General features: G+C 41.1%; 2 protein-coding genes and 1 long non-coding RNA gene across 6 annotated transcripts in view; 1 reads left to right on the top strand and 2 right to left on the bottom strand.

Moving 5' to 3' along the window:
- Positions 1–34: 34 nt before the first annotated feature.
- Positions 35–24,156, top strand: part of LOC148402409 (uncharacterized) — a 25,653-nt gene continuing 1,531 nt past the window's right edge. The window contains exons 1-6 of one of the 2 annotated variants that reach the window (XR_015857322.1): positions 35–124; positions 4,484–4,555; positions 11,589–11,687; positions 12,299–15,215; positions 16,729–16,811; positions 23,933–24,038. This is a non-coding gene — a long non-coding RNA (uncharacterized LOC148402409). Of the gene's footprint in view, positions 125–4,483; positions 4,556–7,045; positions 11,688–12,298; positions 15,216–16,728; positions 16,812–23,932; positions 24,039–24,156 lie in introns of those variants that run through there. The other variant, XR_015857323.1, reaches the window with a different exon arrangement.
- On the bottom strand, positions 1,668–8,003 carry cbln4 (cerebellin 4 precursor). Its single transcript, XM_088370063.1, has 3 exons — positions 7,401–8,003; positions 5,849–5,965; positions 1,668–4,675 (listed from the first exon to the last, which is right to left on the bottom strand). Exons 1-3 carry the CDS (start codon positions 7,659–7,661, stop codon positions 4,478–4,480), a joined length of 576 nt encoding a protein of 191 aa, XP_088226189.1. The 5' UTR covers positions 7,662–8,003; the 3' UTR covers positions 1,668–4,477.
- Positions 8,743–24,156, bottom strand: part of LOC148402398 (uncharacterized) — a 25,910-nt gene continuing 10,496 nt past the window's right edge. The window contains exons 7-17 of one of the 3 annotated variants that reach the window (XM_088370055.1): positions 23,527–24,025; positions 23,208–23,370; positions 21,288–21,399; positions 17,395–17,485; positions 16,743–16,829; positions 14,460–14,612; positions 13,175–13,304; positions 13,072–13,104; positions 12,902–12,999; positions 12,219–12,302; positions 8,743–9,549 (exon numbers count right to left, since the gene is read on the bottom strand). In XM_088370055.1, the coding sequence (XP_088226181.1) occupies positions 9,448–9,549; positions 12,219–12,302; positions 12,902–12,999; positions 13,072–13,104; positions 13,175–13,304; positions 14,460–14,612; positions 16,743–16,829; positions 17,395–17,485; positions 21,288–21,399; positions 23,208–23,370; positions 23,527–24,025 (1,552 nt within the window). In that variant the 3' untranslated portion in view covers positions 8,743–9,447. The remainder of the gene's footprint in view (positions 9,550–12,218; positions 12,303–12,901; positions 13,000–13,071; positions 13,105–13,174; positions 13,305–14,459; positions 14,613–16,742; positions 16,830–17,394; positions 17,486–21,287; positions 21,400–23,207; positions 23,371–23,526; positions 24,026–24,156) is intronic. The other 2 variants (XM_088370057.1, XM_088370056.1) reach the window with 2 other exon arrangements.

Here is a 24,156-nt window from a genome sequence, read left to right as displayed (position 1 = left end):
TTTTTCATAGGAGCTGCCGTGACAGAAAGCAGACCGCCCATATCCTTCATCACAGACCAGACTGGCAGTTCAATGACGTCCATCAACTTGCCATAATGCAGCTTGCTCACAGGATTGTGCAAAGGTAAAAATTGAGGGCAGGGTTGGTGGGAGGTCTGCTGAAAGCCGGCATGTCACTCGTGGTTAGCGTCATGACAAGGGCGAGGATGAGCCGAGCAGGAGATGATTGGTCCCCTTTTCCCAAAATGCTTTTCACCTAAAAGACAGGAGTGATATTTTTTAGGAGGATTGCGCCAGTGATGTATATCATGACATGCTAGCAATCACCACCACAGCCAGAAAAATCTGCCTGAACTCTAACAACTTTGTGTGGCAACATGCAAAACGAACCACGGTATGACCCTCAAATTGCGCTCCAAACATGGCTGCACATCTTTACATCTTGGACAGTGGTGGTTCTCACAAGGATTCACCCAAAATAATCTGACCTGGGCGGTTGAGAAATGATCATTCTTTTTCTATTCTATCATTTAAATGTGAGATGTAAATTACACAGCTGACATTGTTCGCATCTGTGCAAAATTGAACAATTTGAAATCCTCCACAATGTGTTTCAACACAGTTCAAGTTGTGTCAGGGCAATGTGAACTTGTTTGGAGAAGAGAAAAAAAAAAAGGTCCCCAACTGGCCCAGTTGTGCCTAGCGACAGTTGCTAGGAAAGAGCTGCTGGTTGGGTCAGGGGCATCTTTTATGCCCCCCCCCCCCCCCCCCCCCCCTCAACAGAAATTTGTTTTGTTCCCTTAAGTGGCTGTGGGAGTGAAAGGAATAAAATTTTCTCTTCCTTCATGGGCGTTGCACCTTTGACGGAAAGAAAGGTCACACATCAACATCATCATCACGAGCCACCGTGTTTTTCCTTTTTAGAAAAAAATGCCGCTCTGACTAATGCTTAGTTACAGTTCACTTCAGGGGGTATTTATTTGACCCAGTGGATGCAATCAAGGAGAACGCTGGAACGTGAAAATTATGAAGCTCTGGAAAAATGGAGGCAAAAAGAATGCTAGACTTTTACGACTTTTTTGTTAGTCAAAATGGCCAATATTTTTGTCTAGGAGTTATGTTGTCAGTAGTTGATAGTAGTAGCTCCTCCTTTAAGTGGCATCTGTGTTTTTTTTTTTTTGTCATGACTGGGATCTCTCTTGACTCCCTTAATGATAGGTTAAGATGATGCCCACTTCAGAAAATGGAAGTGAAAGAAATTAGATGAGTAAAATGATTACAAATTGAAAGTAAATGTTATGTGCGGAGACATCTTTGATTCCAAATGAACTTTTCTTACAATCTTTTCAAGGAATCACTCCATCAAAGAGTACAACACAAAAGATATTTGCAAAAAGAAAAGAACGATTTTTTTCACTCAGGGTGTGATTTGATAAAAACCTTGCCAAAGAAGCACGAGTTCAAATGATAAAATCCAAGCCCCAAAGAGTCCCTCTTATCTGTCACAGTTAAATCCAAAACGTGTGGGGATAAGCTTTCAATGAAAGCTTTCCTTTTATAAGTTGTGCCATTAGGAATGTCAATTTATCTAGCTAGCCACCACATGTTTTAAAGTGCTCATAAATTGTAATGTAGGTTGTGAATGTAAGTCAGGAAAAAAAAACAAGTCAATCCACTGGCATTTATTTGGAGATTTTCTCTTTGCAAACGTTTATTAAACTCACAAGAAAGCTTGTTATCACAACAGTGTACCAATGCGTTCCCAAGCAGAACCATTTGTAGCTATAATATGTTGCTCATGAAAAAACAAAACAAAAAAACATGCAGGCATGGGGAGAACATCCAAACTCCACACAGCATGGGCCAAGATTTTGATGTAAAACTGAAAAATAACCTGTTAGGAATGAATTGAACCTTGCACAGCAGTCAGTACAACTCCAAGGTCATTCAGCACAATTAAAATGACAAGGAGAAGTTTACAAGAGTTTAGTAAACAGATCAGGTAACATCCTAGCTTCTTCTGTTACACGTTATGTTCTTGTAATTTGTACTTTCTCTGAGTATGCTGCTTTTCACAGCTCAGTCTTGGTATTGCAACAGACATCCTTTTCGGGGAGATTTATGATTATTAGTGAAGATCTTGTTATGTGTTCGGTAGGAGTCAAACTGACTGGATGGTTAATCGATGCGCTGGCTTTACGACTCCTGAATAATGGTCATAGATTGTGTTTGATTAATTGGCAATCACGTGTTTCGGCATGAATAAAACAGATGCCTCGTAGGTCATCGGTCGGTGAAGCAAACTAGCAGTGGTGCCTCAGGCGTGTAGAAATTTTTCCCTAAAATGAGATTGGTAGAAGATTCACTTGCAAAAATGCAAGTGTATACTGTCATGAAATGTAATTAAAGCCCACCTAAAAAGGCTTTTGTTAATGCTAGCTAATAAACAACATTACATTGACCCTCGGCATATTTATCAACCGCCCTACACTAACAGTGAAAAGACAGACAAGCACGGCTTATACGATGAAACCAAGACAAGCAGCGGTTGCCCTATAACTTCTTTATTGTATGTTGTAATATGATATGAATGAGTGAACTTTTGGAGGCACACAAAAGTTGTCAACACAAGTTAACAACAGAGAAAATTAGGGATGGAGAAGTACCGATACCAGATATCTACATTGGTACCGTTAGCAGTCTTGTGGCCATTTTATGATCAGATACTATAAATTAGAAGAATCAAAAATCGCCCTTAATTTCATTAAGAGGACTGCAACTCCAAGTTTGACCTTTCCTTCGCTCGGCTCGTGGCTGTGCTGTAAAATTGTAAATAATTACATTTTAAATCAACCCCAAATAATCGCGTATTAAATTAATAGGTCATTCATTATAGGACACTTTCGATATAATCACAGTTAGTTTGAGTTAGTTTTGAAAATATGTAGTATCAGTTTTGTAAATGAGAAGGTTTTTTCAATTTTAGTTTAATTATTTCATTTGTTTTCATTTACTAAAACAACCTTAATATGCATCCATTTGAGCCACTTTAGCTTAACATGTGCATGAATTGGCCTCAATACATCAAAATGTTGCTTTCATTGCCTATGATGAGTTCAAAACATGATGTTCAATTTTCTAAAAGGAATTGAAATGTGCACTGTGTAACATACAATGGAACCTCTGAGGATCTGAAACTCTTTTATATAAATAGTCTGTTCCATGGTCAAACTGTGAACCATCATAAAACCTTTACAGATAATGTTTTAGGTAACGTTTTAACATTCTCAACTCTTATGCAAATGCAAGTAAAACCGTCTTCCACAAAATGATGGGACATAAAAAACAGTCATGTGTAATATATATAATAAAGGCATTGATTTGCTTTATAGTCCCACCTCACACTTGTCATATCAATTTTCTTTAAACATTCTTTATCATCATATAATACAAAATAAAAGTCTAAAAGCAAATAATGCTGGCTCCACTTTGAGAACTAGCAATGGTGTATGCTGACCAAGTCTTTCCAATTTCAAAATCCTTTCACTGAACATCCTGTATACAGGGTAACGCTACTGTTTACGATTGTCCCGAATGCACCGTACGACATTCCAAGATTACAATGTGTGCAATTGGAAGATGTCGTTGCACCCCATCTTGAATGTTAATGACCATATCGTAATGACAAAGCAAAGTCCAGCGCTTTTAATGACTCCATTCACTTTTGCGGTCTTATCATTGAACCTTAGTTGCCCAATTCAAAAAGCCTTTATGATTTCCTTGTATTGGTTCTTGGATGTTACCTCCATACTATCGGCGTACATGTGGTTTTCACTTTCGTCATATGTAAAAATGTGGTTTCCGTCAATACCTTAGAAATGGAACTCTACTGTTTTGGCTGACTCTGGAGTCAAATCTTCTTCCCATAATCTGGTTCGCTAACAATGTACAACCTCATGGCTGTTCGGCTTTAGAGGTTCCAATGTATGTGACTTGATGAAAATTTCTTGTCAATTGAGACAGCACCTTCTTTTAACATGCAGCATCAGATAACAAAGGACACTATGGACATTCATTTTAATACATCACATATACAGCATATAGAAAAATAAAAAGCTGTTTTCGTTGTTATCATATAACGGACATGTATTTTTTTTTTAATTGAGGGTATGTTTGGGAGGTTAGCCACGTTTAAAGCAGATGACATATCAAATGGGTTTTAGCGACAAACTAAAAAGCTCAGTTAGCAAAAATCCAGACACACCTGAGCAACAGTTGTCATGACAACAAAGTGCTTGCAGGGTGTGGAAGGCTTCTCTCTGGGAGCATCTTGATTGACAGGATCACGCTAGACAAAGCATCTTCAAAACCCAGTTTTGTGATGCTGCTTTGGCAGTCATGTTTTTATTTATGCAGCGACGACACATCACGAAAGAGAAGTCGGTCACTTTACAAACCGTTGTGGTTTTCTTATTATTCACAGAGGAAAGACGAGAAAGCCGGAAAATGTCGAGTACTGCCATCCGCCGACCAGGTTGCCCTTCTCCAATTTCAGGTAGACTTTGTCCTCCTTTTCTAGATAGAGCAGAACTCCATTCGTGGCGGCCTCGCGAGTTACGTCCTTGTCCCCCGCAAACGCTGAAATGACGGGCCTCCCATTTAACATTAGGTTCACCTAGAAAGTCAGACAATTAAACAACTGTCAAATCATATCCACATTTTTAGGCTTTGTTCAAGAAAGAGAAAGGCAGCAGCCACCATTGACAATGACAATTGTTTAATCCCATAATCTGATACAATTGTCAAATCAGAAAAAGAATGGTGTTCATTTTTATAGTTAGACACTCGAGTGTCCTCAAGAACAAAGAAATTGTTAAATGTCTCTGCCTGGGACCCAATCAAGGCTTTGTTCATTGTAATACAATAGGAGCAGATATGAAGTAAGTCTGCGAGAGCCTATGGATTAGTATATTTAAATAGGAAAGGAAAGAGGAAGATGAGCAAATCATTCTCAAAAATGAAAAAAAAAGTGAGGTATTAGCATAATTTTAGTCAGGAGGCTACTTTCTGGTTTGCAGAGGAAACCTAACTTTCATATTCGGCCTGGACTGAACTGTACCAATCATGTCATAATCACTTCAATTTCCAACTGTAAAAATACTCAATCAATCTGCACCTTCATCGTGATCCATACTATCATTTTTTTGTCTTGTTTCTTGGCCAGTACAAATTTTATAAGGCATGCATGAGGTGATAAAACACTGCAGGTCCAAGTGCCTCATTGTGATTCAATGCCTTACATCTGATGTTTTCTACTATTTCCATGTACATTTCAAGTGGCACATATCCGACACGGCGATGCTTACACTGATGGAACACAAAACAGAGAGACACACTGACTGACAGACAGACTGAGAACTTTGACCTGTGAGGAGTTGTTGGTTAGCCCCACCAGACTTGCTCAGCCATACACTTTCAGAAATAAGCAGATACTCAAATTGACTCGGTTATTTAATTTTCCTTTTGAGAGGAAGGAGACACTCCAGAGAACCAACTATTTATATACTGTGCTAACATTAAAAATGCATTTTCTATAATTTCCCCTGTGAAGGTTAATATACAATTTTGTTGGCTTGAGCTGACTCTTCTCACCGTTGATCTAATAAAGGGTAACCTCGGTCGGCAATGAGTATTTAATGACGGGCATGCCTCTCATGTAAGATATTCATATTTCATTTTGGTGTATTCAGATGAGGTGAAGTTTGTATCATATTAGATCGTCCTTTTGGGCCACTTGAGGGCAAAAAAAAATCTGAATTGGGTTAACGGCGTTCTTTCAAAGGCATACCTGTATGGTCTGGCTCTGGTACACTTTAATGACATGGAAGTTGAAACTGTAGACTCCTTTTCTTGGGGACAAAAACACAGACTCAAATGTGAAGAAGTTTCCAATATTTACCAGAACCTACAAGAGAAGATAGACAACAGAAGCTCACAATCGATCTTTGTTTTGGAAATGACGGGACAGTTCTGATGACTTCATTAGGACTTGAGGTGGCTGCCATAAAAAACATTTGGTGATTTAAAAAAAAAAAAAATCATCTATATAATCTGTACATTTATCTACAAGGGGCAGTAAAGTGGTGCAAAGTGAATGGAATGAGGTCACCCAGGCTTTATAGTTGAAATTATTGCATCAGTAACTTGAGCTATTGTTGGAATTGCTGTGACAACTCCAAGTCAGATGTTATTAACAAACTATCATGTTAAATATGAAGAATTACCTTCAACCAACATTTCATTTTATGGCTAAATATGTGTCTAACGTCACACAAAACTTTGGGGTTCCATTGTATTTGATGTCACATGCAACCCTAGTTCAGTGTGCCTCAATGGATTGTGCACGTGCACTGGTCATAACATGTGCATCCTAATATTTATGTGGGGGCAAATCTAATTTACCATGATTGGAAATTTGAGAGACCATGTTATGCTGTGGCTGTTTTTATTACACGCCTCTCAGCACACCTGACAATTTGGTGACAGAAGGTGGCTTGGATTTTAGCCAGATAAAAAAACAACAGGTCTAAAATGTGGCACAAGTGATGTGATGCAATTTGTCACACACACACGCATAATCAGGTTCACGGCAGCCAACTTTTAAACGTACTAAGCTCTTGCCAATTTCTTGTACCGATGCCAGCAAGTCCGTTATGCTTCCGCCAGGCAAACGGTGTGCCTCTCTTGTACTGAATTTAAACAGAATGACAGGAATTGTTTTGATTGGCTGAGAATCAATTTGCTTGTGTTTACTCACAGAACGACACAAACACCCATTTCTAACTGCTCCCATCTACAAAAGTACCCCAACAAAGAAAACTCCACCCACGCCCACAGCTAGACTGCATTTACGCTCAACTTGCGCCGGGCATGAAAATAGTAGTCCATGTGGATGGATGGATGGATGGATGGATGGATGGATGGATGGATGGATGGATGGATGGATGGATGGATGGATGGATGGATGGATGGATGGATGGATGGATGGATGGATGGATGGATGGATGGATGGATGGATGGATGGATGGATGGATGGATGGATGGATGGATGGATGGATGGATGGAGCACTTATTCATAGGTACATTACAGTTACATTTAAATTATTTTTTTATCATGATAAATATTTAAAGAATCCCCGCCCAAAGTACATAAATGATACTTTTGTATTTTGGGGGGTTGAGTTTGGGGTTGATGGTTGATCTGCAGGTGATGAGATGGACAGGATGGACCCCTCCCCCGCTGAATACATGACAGCTCTACGCATCCAAAGCAAACGCACAGACATTCTCATAAACATGGCAACTGTTGTATTGACACGTAACACGCAAATGTTTTGGACCTGGTCGAAGTAGATGATCCTGGTCTTGTTGCTCATCTCGGAGGGTTCATGGTTGTTGCTCCGCACCGCCGAGAAAGCCACCTTGGAGTTGGCGGCGCGCACCGAGATGCCGAGTGGCGAGTTGGACGCCCGCCAGTCGGCAGCCGGGTTGGAGTCACACACCACCAGACACTTGCCCTCCAGCACGATGGGCTCCGTGTCGTTCTGGGCTTGCAACGTCGCAGCCAGAACCCACAGCACGCTCCAGCCCAACAACCGCATGTCCGCGAGCTACCCCGCGAGTTGTCCACTAGCGGCTCCGCACATGCGCCGCGTACACTAGAGACACCCTCATCGCGCACGGCATCCTTGTTGAGTCCAAATTCCCAGCTCTAAAAACGTCTGAGCGTGTCATTCAAATAAAGCAAGCAAATGAGTAAAGTTGGTGCGTATGCGTGCGCAAATCAAAACTCTGCGATTCCTTGATCCAAGTCAAAGGATGATGCGCCTCCAGTAGCCTGCGTCCGTCCGCTCCACGCACAGATCTGACGATATTTGCTCAGTGGTGCTGCGTGATTGCGCGCCCAAACGCAGCCAACCAAGCTCTCTGCGCGCACGCGCACCCGAACCTCAATTAACAATTGTCAGATACCGTCTTGCACGATGCACGCACCATCTCACCTGCAAGTTTCGACAAGAACTTGACTTAGGGCAGTTAGCAGTGTCTTCAATTAATGTTTGCTCATCAATTGGTTCCATTGGTTTTGTTAATCACAATTTAAACAAAATGGGTGGGATGCTATTTTCATCGAGCTGCTGGGTTTATCTAGATGAGACTCAACTGCTGTTATACTTTAAGTTTTATTTATTTATTTATTTATTTATTTATTTATTTATTTATTTATTTATTTATTCATTCATTCATTCATTCATTCATTTGCGCTATTTACCTGTCAGTTGAGTAGAAGCACTTGTGGCTAAAGCCACACTGTGGCAGGGTTTTTGCAATTTGCAATCAGTTTCTTTGCACACGATTTGACAATCGTGCTTTTTTTTCTTTATAAATCAATAAATAGTTGGCGAACTTGGCGCTTCAAGACATTGTCTTCCAATATGGACAAAAGTCTTTTTTTTTTTTTTTTTTATTGTTGCATTGACTTGTGTCCAGTTCAGTCTCGTTCAGCTATTTTGTTCTGTATGCAACATACAAAACAAGAATGCTTGGATTACTTTTTTTTATTTTTTTCATTCTCTCAGCTAGTCTGTTGGCAACTCGGAGCAGAGATTACCACATAGTAGATGAATGGCTGGGACAGTATATCGGGGAACACAATCAGACAAAGTCAAATGCATAAGAATGAAATCACTCGAAAAAAACTTTATCTCAGAAACACATTATTCATTCATTCAATAGTACTCCAAATACAGTCCATTTAAACACAGCCAGCAACCGTCCCACTTTCCTGAAGTGCAAAATGGCCATCAGCATGATACCCAAAACACATGAATGAGGTGGTGGTTTATGCAAGAATTTAAGTAAACTATTTCCTTCTTTTAAACCAAGTCAGACAGTAGTCTCAACACTAGTTGTATTGTTTTCAGTCATGTGGACATTTATAGAACATTTAGCAAAATTACACAAAAAAAATACAAAACTGCAGAGGATGGTGCAAGAATTCATTTTCCCCATTTGAGTATCTATGGCATTACCCCAAAATTATAATGGCACTGCCCAGCTGCTCATTGTCACGCATGAACCAGGAAGACGTTTGCAAACTAGCGAACAGATGGACAAACAAGCACAAATAGGAATTTTTTTTTGTCGGCGCCAAGACATGCATTCGTATCCCTTCATACACTTGTATTGCAGTCTTGGTAATTAAAATATTGTTTGTATGTTTAATTAAGGTTTTACAGTACGGAATTGAAAACACACGGTTTCTATTTCCATTATTTGAGTTTTCACCATCTGATTGCTTGATTTAAAAATGCTGGAAAAGAGGAACAAAAACCAAATGGTTGATATTCTTGTCATGTATAGAGAATGAATTTTAATTTCCGTTGCCATCTATATAACCTCAGCGCGGGCCCTCTTGAAGTCGTGGATGAATTGACAGATGAAGCCAAAGAGCTCCTGAGAGTCCTGGTCAGCCGCCTCTCCAAACTTCACCTTGTAGCAAGAGAAAACACACATGTGGTTACTTGCTTGGGAGGACACACGCTCACCCAATTTCAGCCAGCACAATTAATTTACAATTAGCGAGCGCCGTTTAGCCTGATTAGTGCGGCGATTCCTGGGTGGCGTACGTTTGTTCTTAACACCGGTCGAATTAATGACCTCATAAAGTGCCGCTGCATGCCACCTGCTCCGCTGGTGTATTTTAACACTGACTTGAACATGGATTGCTTACTTAATACTCATCTGGACGCTTCGGGGTCACCAACACCGAATTCCAAACTTTCCAAAGGTCGATTGGGGTTAAGTGGCATAATTAAAGTGCTGCATGCTGGTGGGAGTGCCTCTGAGGTTTTTCCTTTTTTAACATTTGAACAAAAGGGAAACACCATGTATTGTCTTATATCACAAATTGATTATTAATCTTTATCGATGCACGTTTGACAGAACACAAACATTTCTCTGTATTTATTTGTAAATGAAGCACATGTCTACATTAGTGGTTATGGGACTAATAGTGTTTGCATGAATGTCTCTCTGTAACTACTACATTGCGGTAAGTTAACGTCTGCATATTTCTAGGGAACACAACAGCCAGCTTACAGCATGTCATGTCTCCCTGCACCATTTCCATTTCCTTGCCTCAAACGTCTTTACAAGCAACCGTAATGTTTTATACATAAAACATCTCAACTATTCAAGGTCATCATTACGTATTCTGTGCCCTTGTGACCAGGCTTAATATTATTAAGTCATATGAGTCTTTTTGCAGATCCTCTGCTAGTTTGCACCAGTCAGCTGCAATCATCTGTCTCCATGGTGTTGCAAGTAGCTTTCTGTTACATCACATTACTCCGCACTACATCACATTACTCCGCACTACATCACATCACTCCACACTACATTACACTCGATACAACACCAGATTGAAAGACATGAGAAAAAATAAATACATTTCCAAGTCTTCTCAGCCATGATGTCAGAATGAATCATTGAAATGATGCACTGCCACAATTTGATGGTGCAAGCAAAAGCTTGTTCATTTATCTTCTGTTGAGCATACCTGCTTTTGACTGGGCTCATTTGGGCAAATTCATGAGTATGTCACTGAAACTAGTGTCAGGGGCAATTTATTTATTTATTTTTTAACTTTTCATGGGGGGTCATGTTCAGGTCCTCAGTAATGACCTGGATCCCAAATTTTGACTACTGATACTAGATTTCAGTAACATTCTAAGACAGTCCACAATAAAATGTAAAACCAATAAACACTCAATAACAAACAACAGAGTTTGACAATAATTATTCTTCAGAAAAAGTCATATTTTTCATCGCACTTCTTGCCCTGGAGTCTAACTTTCTAAATACTGTCACGTGGATTTTTGACTTAAGGAGGAAGGTTTTAACGGGACGAGACAAAACATCAGAGGGTGAATGTTTGCTGCGCTCCAGTCTCTCGTCGTCGCTCACTCGAGTGCAAGCTGTGGCGAAACCGAGCAATCTAATTTTGGCTTTGTGTAACCCAATTGTCTGCTCTCCTAGCGCTGATTCTATAGCGCTCATTCCATCATAGCCAGTGGTGAGCATGTGTGGGCTTTCAATGGAGATTGATAGAGGCCATTTGAGGGATCTTTTTAAAGGACTGGCTTTGTTCTTTGGGGGGGAAAAAAGAACCCCAAAATATTAATGTGAATTTAAGGTGCTAGCACAAAATAGCTTGTTGATAGATGGGAAAGTATTGAAATATCTTTTACGACCTCTACCAAGTAAGGTTGATCCCATACTGCTTACGCTAAGGCAGCATTTCCAAAGTTTCGAGTCAAAGAAGATATGCTTTACGGAAGAAAAATAAATCTTAGTGCACACCATTCAAAGTCACAAAGTTGGATACACAGACCATGTGTGTACATTTTGCAATCTAATAGTGGAGCATTTTATTGTTCTGTCAGCACTGTAGTTGTCACCGACAGAGATAGATGAATTGAGATGTATTATTTGTAGCAAATGAAAAATGTTTGGACCATTTTTTTTAGATTGGATAATTTCCCATGGCACCCTGGATTAGAACCACAACTTTTAAGGAAGTCTGGACGGTTCGAAGTTAGTCGTCGCCTATTAGAGGACTGGAGCAGGTACTTTGAATTTACTAGGCTCTGACATTTTTATGACTATTATGAACAGACAAATATTTATGAAAGACAATACAGTGCTACTTTCTTCATTAAAAACATAATCCCCCCCCAAAAAATGGCTGTTTTTGCGGCAGCTGGAACGAATCAATGACATTTCCTTTCATTTAAATTGGGAAGGGTGATTTGAGATACAAGTGGTTTCAGTGTGGTCACGAAACATAATAAACTCAAGTCAAAGTACCTCTGTACTGTCATGGGTTATACTCTCGAGGTTAAACGGAGACGGATGACAATTCTACTTTCTGTTTTCTTCTTATAATGATAATTCCCCCACGGCCACTGGGCTCGCTCTGGGGGGGTCCACGGTGGCTCTGGAGCCTCGTGCGTCCGACACCCGGGACGAGTTCCAGGCGTTTGGCTTGTATTTTTTTTACCTCCCTGTGCTTCCGCTGCACAAACGTTCCAATACTTGACACCACAGGACACTGGAGCAATAAAAAGAAGATTTTGATATATAAAGTCCGGGATTACCAAAATGCCAGAGTAGAGCTTTTTCATCTCCTCGCAAGACCTCATCAAGTCCAAAAGATCTGTGTTGTATTTCTCCACAGCCACCTGGGGAATAAAGACAATAGAGTGCAGCAGGTAAGTGGCTTTTCAATCAGACAGTCTGTGCTCATCACTAATTATTCTTTCAGAAAATTCCAATCTGTTTAGTATGCTGTGTTCATACACCAGTGGTTGCTGGATGAGCTCTGCTAATTAACCTCTGACTCACATGGAAACAAACTACTTTTCTTTCATATAGTGATTGAGCCATCTACTGCCTACATGTGTACCTTCAAACTACTTACCTGCTCAGCACCAAGTTTTTGACCTACCAAACTCAAAGTTGAAAAACAGTACGTACCTTTATAAGTACCAAAAGATATACTTTGAATCTAATTACCGACCAACTTATCAACAATCAACTGACGTATTGCCGTAATTTTCAGACTATAAGCCGCACCCGACTATAAGCCGCACCAGCTAAAATAGCACAATAGCGGTCCACAGCCTTTGTATGAGTGTATAAGTGTATTAGTCATGAGAAAAATCACGGAAAAACTCCTATACAAGCCGCACCGGACTATAAGCCGCAGAGTTCAAAATGTGAGAAAAAAGTCACGCCTTATAGTCCGAAATTTACGGTACTTATACGTTTTTAATTTTACCTTCAGGTCTTTGCTAAATTGTGCATGATGCGCCCCAACATTTCTCTTCTTGGAAGTTTTGCCGTACTGGATGACTTTTTGCAGTTCATTTTTCAGGACTGAGAGAGCACAGACACAATTTTGATGCTGCAGGCCATTGGGGCCAAACTCATAAGATGCCATCTACTCACCATCTACCTCAGCAGTTAGGCCTTTGACAGAAGCTAAGACACACAGAAAAAAAGCTGTTTCATATAACTTAATTTTCTTTCATCTTCGATCAAACATAAATACCTCCTGGGACCGCTTCAAATTCCGCCAACTCGTTAGTAAAGTTGGCCAATACCGGCTCGTGTAACATGATCTGCTCCACAAGGGCATGGAGCAAGGTGAACGTCCGCTCTCTACCGCGAAGCTGCGGCAGCTGTGGATTGACAGCGCAGACAAACAATGACATGGCAGAACCTCCTTTGTTTAAAAGTACATTACATTGGTCGAAGGGTTTGTGTGTTTATTCTTAAGTGTTTCTACATGTGAAGGCCAGACAGGAGATTGTCGATGTAAAGATTGAATTGATTCCTTCAAGGTGACTTTTTTTTTGTTTGTTTTACTTTTTCCACATCATGAGTGTAGTGTTTAATGTCATAATAGGATCAATACAAGTTAAAGACATCTTTCTTACAATATAAATGTTCACTCTTGAATGTCCAATGCAGGTCTCAGCAAATCTTACAAGAAGTGTCCAGTGAGTTTAAAATAATCTTCAGTGCCTTTTTCTTGCAGTCAGGCGTTCACTCAAAGAGTGTCTGTCTGTCACCTTAATAGCCCAATAAGACCACGCCTCAGAAGGGAACGGAAGGCCTCGGCTTCATTAGAGCAGGTCGAGGACATTTTAGGTGTGTGCCCAACATACGGGCCCTTAAAAACTCCCGGTGGGGACACTCGCACACGGCAGAAGTTCAAATTAAATTCGGAACAGTTGCGTCACAAGACTCCAAAGCCATTTAGACTTTTAAGCGAAACATAATTATATTTAATTCCCCCACGTGGATTTCACTTTCTCACCATGTCTAGCAAGGCAAAAAACATCAGCTGGTGACATTCAACATCTTACAACTATGCTGTTTTGCTATTTGTGCGCAATGCGAATTTCTGCAATGATGCAGTAAGCTAATTTGTTCCATACTATTCTGTGCTATAATATTCAGGCAATGCTACTGCATATTGTTGATACGACGGGTATTTTTACTATCTGTACTTACCTAAATACAGAAAATGACTACTTTTGCCAACTGTCTTTTCCACCAAACTATAATGCGACAAATTCCTTTATTAAAACATTTGTATTGCTTTACATAAGCTGTGCTATTCCCGTGCCTCCACTGTGTAAATGTTCCTTTCCTTTGTGAATTTGAGGTACAAAGTGACCATTCATCAAAATGTAAGCGTGAGAGACCCGAATGTACTTAAGCGGCCGCAGCAGGACGGCTGTGAGTCAAAATGAAGAGAAGCCCTGTTGTGTATGTCAATGAGCGGCGTCTTATTAGCGCTGCGCCACAGCTCAACATCGGAGTCATACTTTAGCTAACGTTGAGAGGCGGAATCCCTTGGCCTTTTTCTTTCCAGCGTTCTCATTGAGATAATTGCCGATGGCCAGCAGGTACTCCAGCACGGCAACGAATGACCTGCAGGTTTGCAGCTCTGCACACATTGCAATCTTCTGGCCAATCAGCTGCAAGGCAAACAACGTCTGGCTTTATTATTTTTACTTGAATTAATTTCCCCACACAACAAACATGTTTTGAATGTTAAGTTTTAAGGTCAAAATAACTCTGGGCAATAGTGAGGTTTTTTTATTTTTTTTATTTTTATTCTAAACACCACCTCATTTGACCCAATGAAATGAATAATCAGGCCTGTGTTGTTGGGCGAGATGATTATTTTGTATGGAATTGTGTCAAGTGCTAATATCCCTCTGGAAAAAACACACAACTCTGGTTTAACAAGCACAAGGCGGAAGTGAAAGTAGGACTGCTTCAGTTTTTCCAATGAGCTGTTTGGAGCAGAAAAAGAGGATGATGTGGTAAGGCACACACACACAAACGTCAATGGAAATATCATCTTCATAAGTCGGTGATTTGCCACATTTGACTGTGCTAATCAACATGTGCACTTCTGTTTTTACACTCTTTCTCCCTCACCTGCAACACTTAAGCAAACGCCAATTCCGCGATGTGAACTTACACCTCACCTGCCAACGGAAAAACCAACCAGCAGACACGTGGTGACTACATTCTTTTTTTTCACCATTGGTTTGTTTCACACAAACTGAGCTGTAAGTTTAATTTGGAGGAGGGATCTCAAACATCACAAAGTCACAATAACTAATATTTTTGTTTTGTTTCACAATGTCATGGCACCACTACGGCACTCATAACCACTCGGTAGAATGTGCGAAGTTTAGCCTCTGGAAAGTTAATTGCCATCCCCTGCTGTTATGTAGTTATTAACCAGCAAGTTCCTCGATTCTTTTCTTTATTTTGGATGTAGGTCATCTGTCAGCATTCATTTTGTACCTTCTGGGAGATTTTTACCTTCTTTTTTTTGTTGCTTTAAAGTCTCTTCTACTATTTTCCCATCATGTAATTATGTAAACTAAGTGCACTTCATCACCACCACAAATTAACTTTTTTTGTTTTCCTTTTCCTGGTTCCTTTCTGTCCTTGTCCGTTCATTTGTTTGTTTGTTGTCTCAGTCCTTTTCAAGTCTAGCCATAAAAAAATCCTAGCGTTGGCTTAGTTAGTCAGTTTATGGGGATTTACATAGGTTTTATATTTATTCCCTGAAATTGGGACTCCACTCTAAATGTGACAACATTTTTAAAACTAATGAAAACTATAGCGAGAATGTCCAATGCTTTTGTCAATCGCGTTTGAGGTTCATTTTAAATGTATTTTATTTTGGTATTGTGGAAGATCAGACAGGCCTTTTGGAGCTGCAGTTTACCTTACTTAGACAATACTTTGTGACATACTGAATGAAAACAAAGCAGTGGAATGGTGGCGCACTGTTTTTTTGACAGTTTATAATCTGGCCAGGAAATCACAGTCTGTCAGGTTTGCCCATCCTTTCCCACAACCGACCTGTTTTGGCCACGGCGGCCTTAAACATGGCTGCTGGGAACTTAATGTAAACATTAAGATGGTATAAATCGGCATGTATACCTCGCTTAAATTACAACCACGTAGAAATAAAGTTTTTTTTTTCCATTTTAGTTGAGTGTGACGCAGCGCCACTGTTTGTCTTCATTCTGTTAAAATGAAAGAGAAGTTTGTGAAGAATAAAAAAATAAAAGAGTCGAAGAAGAGCTGGGAGCTGTTGCTGTCTGACTTCAATAACTTCACAGCCTGCAGTCCCTAAAGCCAATAAACAATGATCCTGTGTAAGAGAGTCACACTGGCTAATGATGAAATATTGATCCTCATGCCAGCAAAAAACACTAAAAACTATATTTGCTTATTTTGTTTGGACCTCTCTTCATTCATTTGTCTTCATAGAGAACTGGAAGTTTTCCCAATGAAGTTAAATTGCATTCTTTGAATTCTTGGCAGCATCTTCTGAACAAAGAACAAATTTGATTTGATTAAGATCCTTTCTCCTCGTTCTCCATCACATCAAGAGTGTGTTTTGTTTGAACGCTTGCAAATCAAATAAAAAGCATGAAGATTCAAAGGACGGGGCAAAGAGCTCTTGCTCCATTAATAGTGGTTAGCGTGATGGGAGCTTTTAGGGATGTCGCACACATGACAGCAAGGATTTGACCTTTTTTTTTTTTTTTTTTTTTGCAGGTCAGTGCACTCACAGGCTGTAGGTCCCTCATGCTGATGGGAAGCTCTCTCAGCGTCAGCAGCAGGTCTAGTTGTGTGCTCAGGTAGGGAATGTCACACATCTGCAAAACACGAGGAAGCCTTTATAAAATGACAACCTAGGAAACATTCCACCTCCAGATGACAACATTGTTAAATGATTCCTGCTCACACCGTGAGCCCGCTGTTCAACCAAAATTAAGCGTGCTCTAGCCAAAAACGTCACCTTGTTTTTTTTCCTTTTTAATCTGCTAGCTTTGTGGGATATTCCACAATGTGTGTTAGCTTGCCACACATAGCAAACAGCAATTGGGGATGATTATTTATTCTGGCGGACTGCCTGGAGCTTGTCACAGGTAACATTTGCCTGCACAGAAGAATCAGCGTGTTGCACATGCAATGACGCGCTCGTCTTGCATCTGAAATCCCTCTCAGGTCTACCATCCTGGAAGCCATTGTGGGATGTTTGTGCTATTTATCTCTTTTGACCAGGCATGCACACAGAAATACACACACACATACACACGCAGGTCAGATGGGTGGATATTTTGTAAGAAGGCATCTTGGCAGAGTGAGAACGTTATTGAAATAGGGCCATGTGTGTTAAATCTGAAGGTGTTAGTCACAATCGAGAAACGTAAACTCTACCTCCATCATGTACTGGTCCACAATATGTAGCTCACTCACTGGTCCTTTGTAGGATTTATACATCTCCACATCCTCCAGAGTGGGAACATACCTGTCAGGTTTGAAAACACATCATCAGCCCAGTGCAAAATGCAACAGTCACTTCTCAGAAAAGACTTCCCAAGGGTTTCTTGTCGAGTTGAAAGCGTTGCGGATATGTTAATTGACGTCTCACACTGCCAAGGTTTTGTTAAATGTATCACCTTTTGAATCCCATTCTAGGATCTTAATGGCTAAACGGAGGATGATATGCCAATTTAACTTTCTTTCCTTTTTAATTATTCATTTTTATTGGTATCATCCTTCTCGGCGAGAGGGAATGAAGGCACAAGTTTCTGCTGCTTTTTAGCGAGCGGGTGGCATTGATTTTGAATTAAGTGAGCCAATGTGGTTGTTTGTCCTATCAAGAGATGTGCTGCATTTCAATTTCTGTCTAGTGCACAAGCTGTGACATTTCAAACCATGCGCGTGGATCCAAAGTTGCAAATGCAAAGGTTCTTTCAAATCAGATATATAGACAAAATCTTGCAAAGTTTTACCAGAAATGTGGACGCTAACTACAGCTAAAAAAAAAATCCATGAATTTAATTTGGACACAGGTTAGTAGGGACACAATGACAAACAGAATGACAAACAGAATGACCATGATTTTTTTTTATGCCCATTCGTTGTCATATTTATGAATGAAATATGATGATTTCCTGGAATAGACTTGTCGCTCAAAGTGAGCGTTGCTGAAAATACCCCGACAGCATTTGCCTTAGGTAAGCATGGTATCAAGGATGCGGGAATTCGTCTCAATCAAAAATTGATAAATACCAGCTATCAAATCAAAGCTGAGAGCTGCCAGCCACATCAATCACATTTTTTTTAGTTTCATAGAGGCCATTTCGTCTGGGCCTCAAGGTACGCCCCTACGTTGACCCTTTTATGTCATTCTGCCCATCTACGTTTAGACCGGATGCCACTCGCCGGTCGGGGCAGAGCCGTTTAGTGCCTGCACTGACTTTAACCTCGATCGTGTGCGGTCCAACTTCCTCTTTCTGTCATTTACTCATCTTCTGAACTCCAAACCAAACGCGGTGACTTTTTCATGAGGCCGCTTCGTGCCTCCGGAGCACCACTGGACATTAATATTGCAGCACCTGTTGGGAGAGCTTCTTTTTAAGATTGTATTCCTGAGGCACACGCAGTGGCGCATTAAAATATATATTATGTTTTCATAGAATAAATAAAATCCTTCCCTTCCACAGTACATTGGATCAGCGGATGCCCTACAGGGGCGGTCAGCATCCAAATGCAGTGAGTTACCTGCAAGTAAGAAGCCACTTTCTCCATGACCTTCCAGAGGGCATGTCAATAGTTTCCATCTCCACAAATATCCCAGGATAAAAATTTCATTACCGCTCTGCTCTGGTAAAAGGTTTTGCCATTGGCTCTTTAGTATGAGAACCCCGAGCATGCAGAAGAGCGTGTTTCAAATGGGGCCTCTGCCGGTTGAGCTACGTGGACCAGCGTGGCCTTCTTTTCTACTTGAACAATAATCATCAGCGAACAAAGCTACGCTATAACTACCTTTGCGTTTTCCTTCTCCTTTCTGCTTTCTTCGATCTGTCTGCTGTTGCTTTTAGCGCCGGTTGAATACGTATTGTCAGAGTTGGACTGACATCTATGGCTGTATATTACAAACTTTGCCATCTTTGTTGAATAGCAATGAATTAATCACGCGCTTGTCACCGGGAGCAAACATACTGATGCGCATCTCTGCCTTTCAATTAATATTACTACGCAAGATCATTAAATAAAATTGTCTCACTTTATCTTCGTTATTCATTTGCTTACATCTTGTATTGGCTAATAAAGCACATGGGAAATAAACCAACACTCTGAAGGTGAGCAGGACCATGTGAAAACTGCCAAATGTAATATACCGTATTTGCCGGTGTATTAGTCGACGTTTTTCGATCCAAAATCGACCGAAAAAAATCGACCTCGACTTATACACCGAGTCATAAAATTTTACTTCGTACTCATCGCTTCAAATGTGATGGTAACCAAGGCCGTTTCTCATGCATCTCATTGTGCGTGGGTGTGCGTCAGTCAGGCTCATCAAACAGCGAGAAACTGAATCATTATAAAGCGTTCCTCGCATTAACGCGCATCCTCAGCAACAATTTCAAATATTCTCACCTCAATAACGGACATCGAAAGCCAGGCAGCGACGATGACTGCTAGGGGGAAGTACTGGGTATTGAGCGAATGCGCGAGTCATCGCGCGTCAAGCAACGACAATAACTACCGGTACGTAAACATTCAATCGCCATGTCTAAATGAATGTCGTTGGCACTTAGAAAATATTCGCCAAACTTGGCCAGACTTCCAGGGGAAGAGGCCGAATTTTCACTTGTTCTGGCCGACCGGAGGAACCAGCCGAGGCGGACACTTTACGGCGGTTGAGTCGTTGGCACTTAGAAAATATTCACCAAACTTGGCCGGACTTCCAGGGGAAGAGGCCGAATTTTCAGTTGTGGTGGCCGACACGGGGAACCAGCCGAGGCGGACACTTTACGGCGGTTGAGTCGTTCGCACTTTGAAAATATTTGCCAAACTTGGCCAGACTTCCAGGGGAAGAGGCCGAATTTTCACTTGTGGTGGCCGACATGGGGAACCAGCCGAGGCGGACACTTTACGGCGGTTGAGTCGTTGGCACTTTGAAAATATTCGCCAAACTTGGCCGGACTTCCAGGGGAAGAGGCCGAATTTTCACTTGTGGTGGCCGACACGGGGAACCAGCCGAGGCGGACACTTTACGGCGGTTGAGTCGTTCGCACTTTGAAAATATTTGGCAAACTTGGCCAGACTTCCAGGGGAAGAGGCCGAATTTTCACTTGTTGTGGCCGACCTGGGGAACCAGCCGAGGCGGACACTTTACGGCGGTTGAGTCGTTGGCACTTAGAAAATATTCGACAAACATGGCCAGACTTCCAGGGGAAGAGGCCGAATTTTCACTTGTTCTGGCCGACATGGGGAACCAGCCGAGGCGGACTCTTTATGGCGCAAGAGCCGTTGGCACTTAGAAAATATTTGCCAAACGCTCTTGATGGGACAGAAGACGACCTTATCTGGGAAGAGGAGGAGGAAACTGAGGATAGAGAAGACCAAGAAGACAAACGAAAACGAATGGAATGAGCTTTTCGGAAATAGCGACGATGAAAACGAATTTTGAACTCTATATACCGGCAATCACTTTATAATTATAATTTGTTGTTTCTTAACTAAAAATAAACCAGTTTCTAAGAGTGTTCATTGTTGTTAGTCTCTCTCGGCGCGTAATATCACAGGGTCATGAAGTAAATAATATCTAAAATGGCGTATAGATCGCTCGCTACAAACTCGCGAATTTGAACACATTTCGTCAATAAATTTCGCATATTTCTGATTGAATTTTGAAGTTTAATATAATGCAACAATTGAGCTCGACTTATACAAAGGATATATCATAAAATCGTAAATTTCCCACGAATTTTAGGGGGTTGACTTATACACCGAGTCGACTTATACACCGGCAAATACGGTATCGATATTCGATGGCTCAAATTCCACCCGATCGGTACAATTCTTGGCAAACTAAATTGAATCAAACAACTTATCATGTCTCTCATTAGGTTCCACAGCCTCAGTGCCACGTGATAGCATTAATATCCTCTTGAAGTTGGAATAGGAGACCACTGAGGGCCAAAGGGTGAAATGCGCCGCTTCCCCTGCTCGCTGACTCGGGCACAAAGATCGACTCGCCTCTCGTGGCAGCGAAGAAGGAATACAAATGAGCAAGTTGGGGCCTGAAAAAGTCGTACCTCCTCAGAGATGTGATATGCTCGTCAGACAGGCCTCCGTCCTCCTCGTTAATGATGAACAGTTTGTCCTTTAGCTCGGCGGGCTGCACCGCAAAACTTTTGAGGAAAATGTCTGCAAGAACAAGAAAAGCGACAGCGTGAGCTCGGCTCTTTTTTGTTTTGTCTTGTCTTGTATTGAAATGACTCGAACCAAGAAGACAAAAGGTTTGCAGCCTAATTATGCCTCGTTCCTCCTAACACCTCAGGGAAACAGATTTGCAATAGCAGGTCGATTTGTTTTGTTTTTACACAAAATTTGAAAGCAGCAGCGTGCGAGAATCAACTGCTTAAAGACTTTTTATCGGATAAGGAGATCACATTTTTGCTGGTGTGAGAAAGCTTTCTTACATCAGCAAAAATGTGAAACGTGAAGCGGGACTCATTCAGTAAATATTTTATCAATTTTTTTATTCAAGCTGTCATAAAGGAAAAAACAGAAGCTCCCCCTTTTACAAACACCAGTGTATGAAAGAATGACTGAATGTGTGTATGTATGAATGAATGGGAAAGAACGAATGAATGAATGCAATCTGGAGGTAATGAAATGCAATGTCTGGTGATGTCTCATGTATTCCAGACTTCCGGCTGTAATTAACCACAATGGATTTTCAGTTTTAAAAAGTTGTTTAGATGATTGTTGATTTATTCCAATAATTTTGATTGTTCAGAAAGGAGCAGGCATTAATATAAATTGTTGTGATTCCTCCACCATTTACCTAATTGTAATGTAAATAACCCAAAATCTAAGATAAAAGTCTCCAGTGAAATCATATTTAAAATCCATTGTGGTAGTTTAAAACAAAAAAATAAGAGAATTGAATCCATGAGTCCGTGTCCCAATATTTATTGACCTGACATTACATAGCTCCTTCCAAAAGGTAGCAAAAAAGGGCACTGAATTAATATCTCTGTGTCAGCCCAGGATAGAGTTCAGCAACACACACACACACACACATGCACACACACTGATAATCACACACAACTGCACAAGAGCACAAACACTCACGCACACTCTGTTTGTGAAATCCCATCTGATAAGTGGTGTGGAATGAGATATGAGAAGAATAAGAAGAATAAACAGCAGCAATGCTGACTTATTTTTCAAAATCATGCAAATAGTGCACTCTGTGTGTGTGGGGAAGGGTGCCTAGAGACCACAAAGGGCGGAGAGGGAAAAACTCCTATTAAAAACTGTTTTTTCCACCCATATTTGCATTAATGAAACTTGACTCCAGGGGGACTTTGTGTGTATTTTTAAATCCCCAAAAGCAAAATAATAATTTTCTTCACCAAACCATTGAAATAAATATTACATGTCGATATTTTGAGTTCACACGGCCTCAGCGGCAACATTTTCAGGCCTTTGAAAACGACAAGCTGAGCAATTTCTGAGGTAGTCTCTGTCCCACAGGGAATCGCAGCTATCTAGAACATTCTGAATCCATATTTCATAAATACGTGGACTCTAATTATGTTGCCCGCCTGCACATTCATCCTGATTCCATTCAGCAGGCCACCGCTCACCGCTGAGTCCCTGAGCCTGAGCAACTTGGAGGACATGGTGACGGAAGCTTGTGAAATGGCCTCCCCCGACTGTGCTCTTGAAATATACAAGCAGCGCGCCATCAGTTAATCAAAAAGCTTTTGAAGAGGAAAAACAATATGGCCCAATTCTGGGGAGCCCTGCTGCAGCCACTGATGACAGACTGCACCCTGCAGGCCAAGCAGAGGAACAGTGGCTTTCTGCTTCAAAATGGTCCAACTCTCAACTTGTGTTTTTTCTTTAAAAACTTTTATTTGCGTGAGCTCGTACATTTAATAAATTGGCAAGACCCACCCATTAAGCTTCAGCAATAATGCTAATTATGTTTGGTTACTCACTGAAGTTGTGTGCAATCTTCTGGTTGAGCATGATGTGTTGTGTACCGCTGGGCTCCGGTGCTGCAAAGGACCCCACATTTTTCACAGAAAACTGCATGCACAAACGCCTTGTGTCCACTTCAAGCCTTTGCTGGCTCCCTTTTCCCCAAAATGATTTCATAATCTGCAAAGAAACAACATATTTGCAGGTGAAATTAACACATTATAGAAGAATACATGATTAACATATCACAGCCTATCACACCAATCCCCAAGTATTGCAGAAATGTGCTTTGTAACCAACCGTTTACAACAATGGACGTGTTAGGTGATGTGCTACCTTGTTAGGTCCAACTAGGTCCCAGTGAAAAGCCTTGGTGCGGTTCTTTCTTGGACTGATGTTTAACTTGAGGGGGGGTAAAGGTGGGGCTAGTGGGATTGTTTTGCCGGAGGGAACCTTTCCCCCTAAGGATTCTTCTAGATGGTTTGGAGGGTTTGTGTTAGAGGGTGGGGGGCCCGGGTGGGAGGGGTTAGGATTAGGGGCGATCTGTGTGGGAACATCAGGAACTGCTGAGGAGAAACTTTGACTTGGTTCCTCAGCCAAATGTGGATCTTCATAAACATCCTCGTCAGGAGACTCGATGTCAGAGCTGTTATTGTCCTCTCCTGCATCTTCTGCTATGCTGAGATGCCGGAGGCTGTCGCTGCCCGCAATCATACACTCACTCTTGGACTTTCTTTTCCAGTCCGAACACAACTTGCTGATGGCATGGACCCAAGCATCTCGCTCTGTTTGCACAGCACCGGGAAGTGGCTGACACGATGGGGGTACTCTGAAGCTGTAATAAAATAGTAAGCCTCAATGTTCTTATCCTTTTTACTATTATGATGGAATATATTGTTGGAAGGTGCTGGAAATAATGGCACTTTCCTCAAAAATAGCATTCACAATATCAACAATCCTTATTAT

Source organism: Syngnathus floridae, chromosome 2 (assembly GCF_059516105.1).
Source record: "Syngnathus floridae isolate MCC-2025c chromosome 2, RoL_Sflo_1.0, whole genome shotgun sequence".
Classification (NCBI taxonomy): Eukaryota; Metazoa; Chordata; class Actinopteri; order Syngnathiformes; family Syngnathidae; genus Syngnathus; species Syngnathus floridae.
The sequence above is the reverse complement of the archived record's forward strand: the minus strand, read 5'-3'. Positions and strand labels throughout refer to the sequence as shown.

Excerpts from the sequence above, each read along its gene's own strand:
- cbln4 (XM_088370063.1), bottom strand. The coding sequence starts at position 7,661 with ATGCGGTTGTTGGGCTGGAGCGTGCTGTGGGTTCTGGCTGCGACGTTG. Across the intron at positions 5,966-7,400 it reads GGATCATCTACTTCGACCAG|GTTCTGGTAAATATTGGAAA; the intron begins GTCCAAAACATT and ends CTTCTCTTGTAG. Across the intron at positions 4,676-5,848 it reads ACCAGAGCCAGACCATACAG|GTGAACCTAATGTTAAATGG; the intron begins GTATGCCTTTGA and ends CTGACTTTCTAG.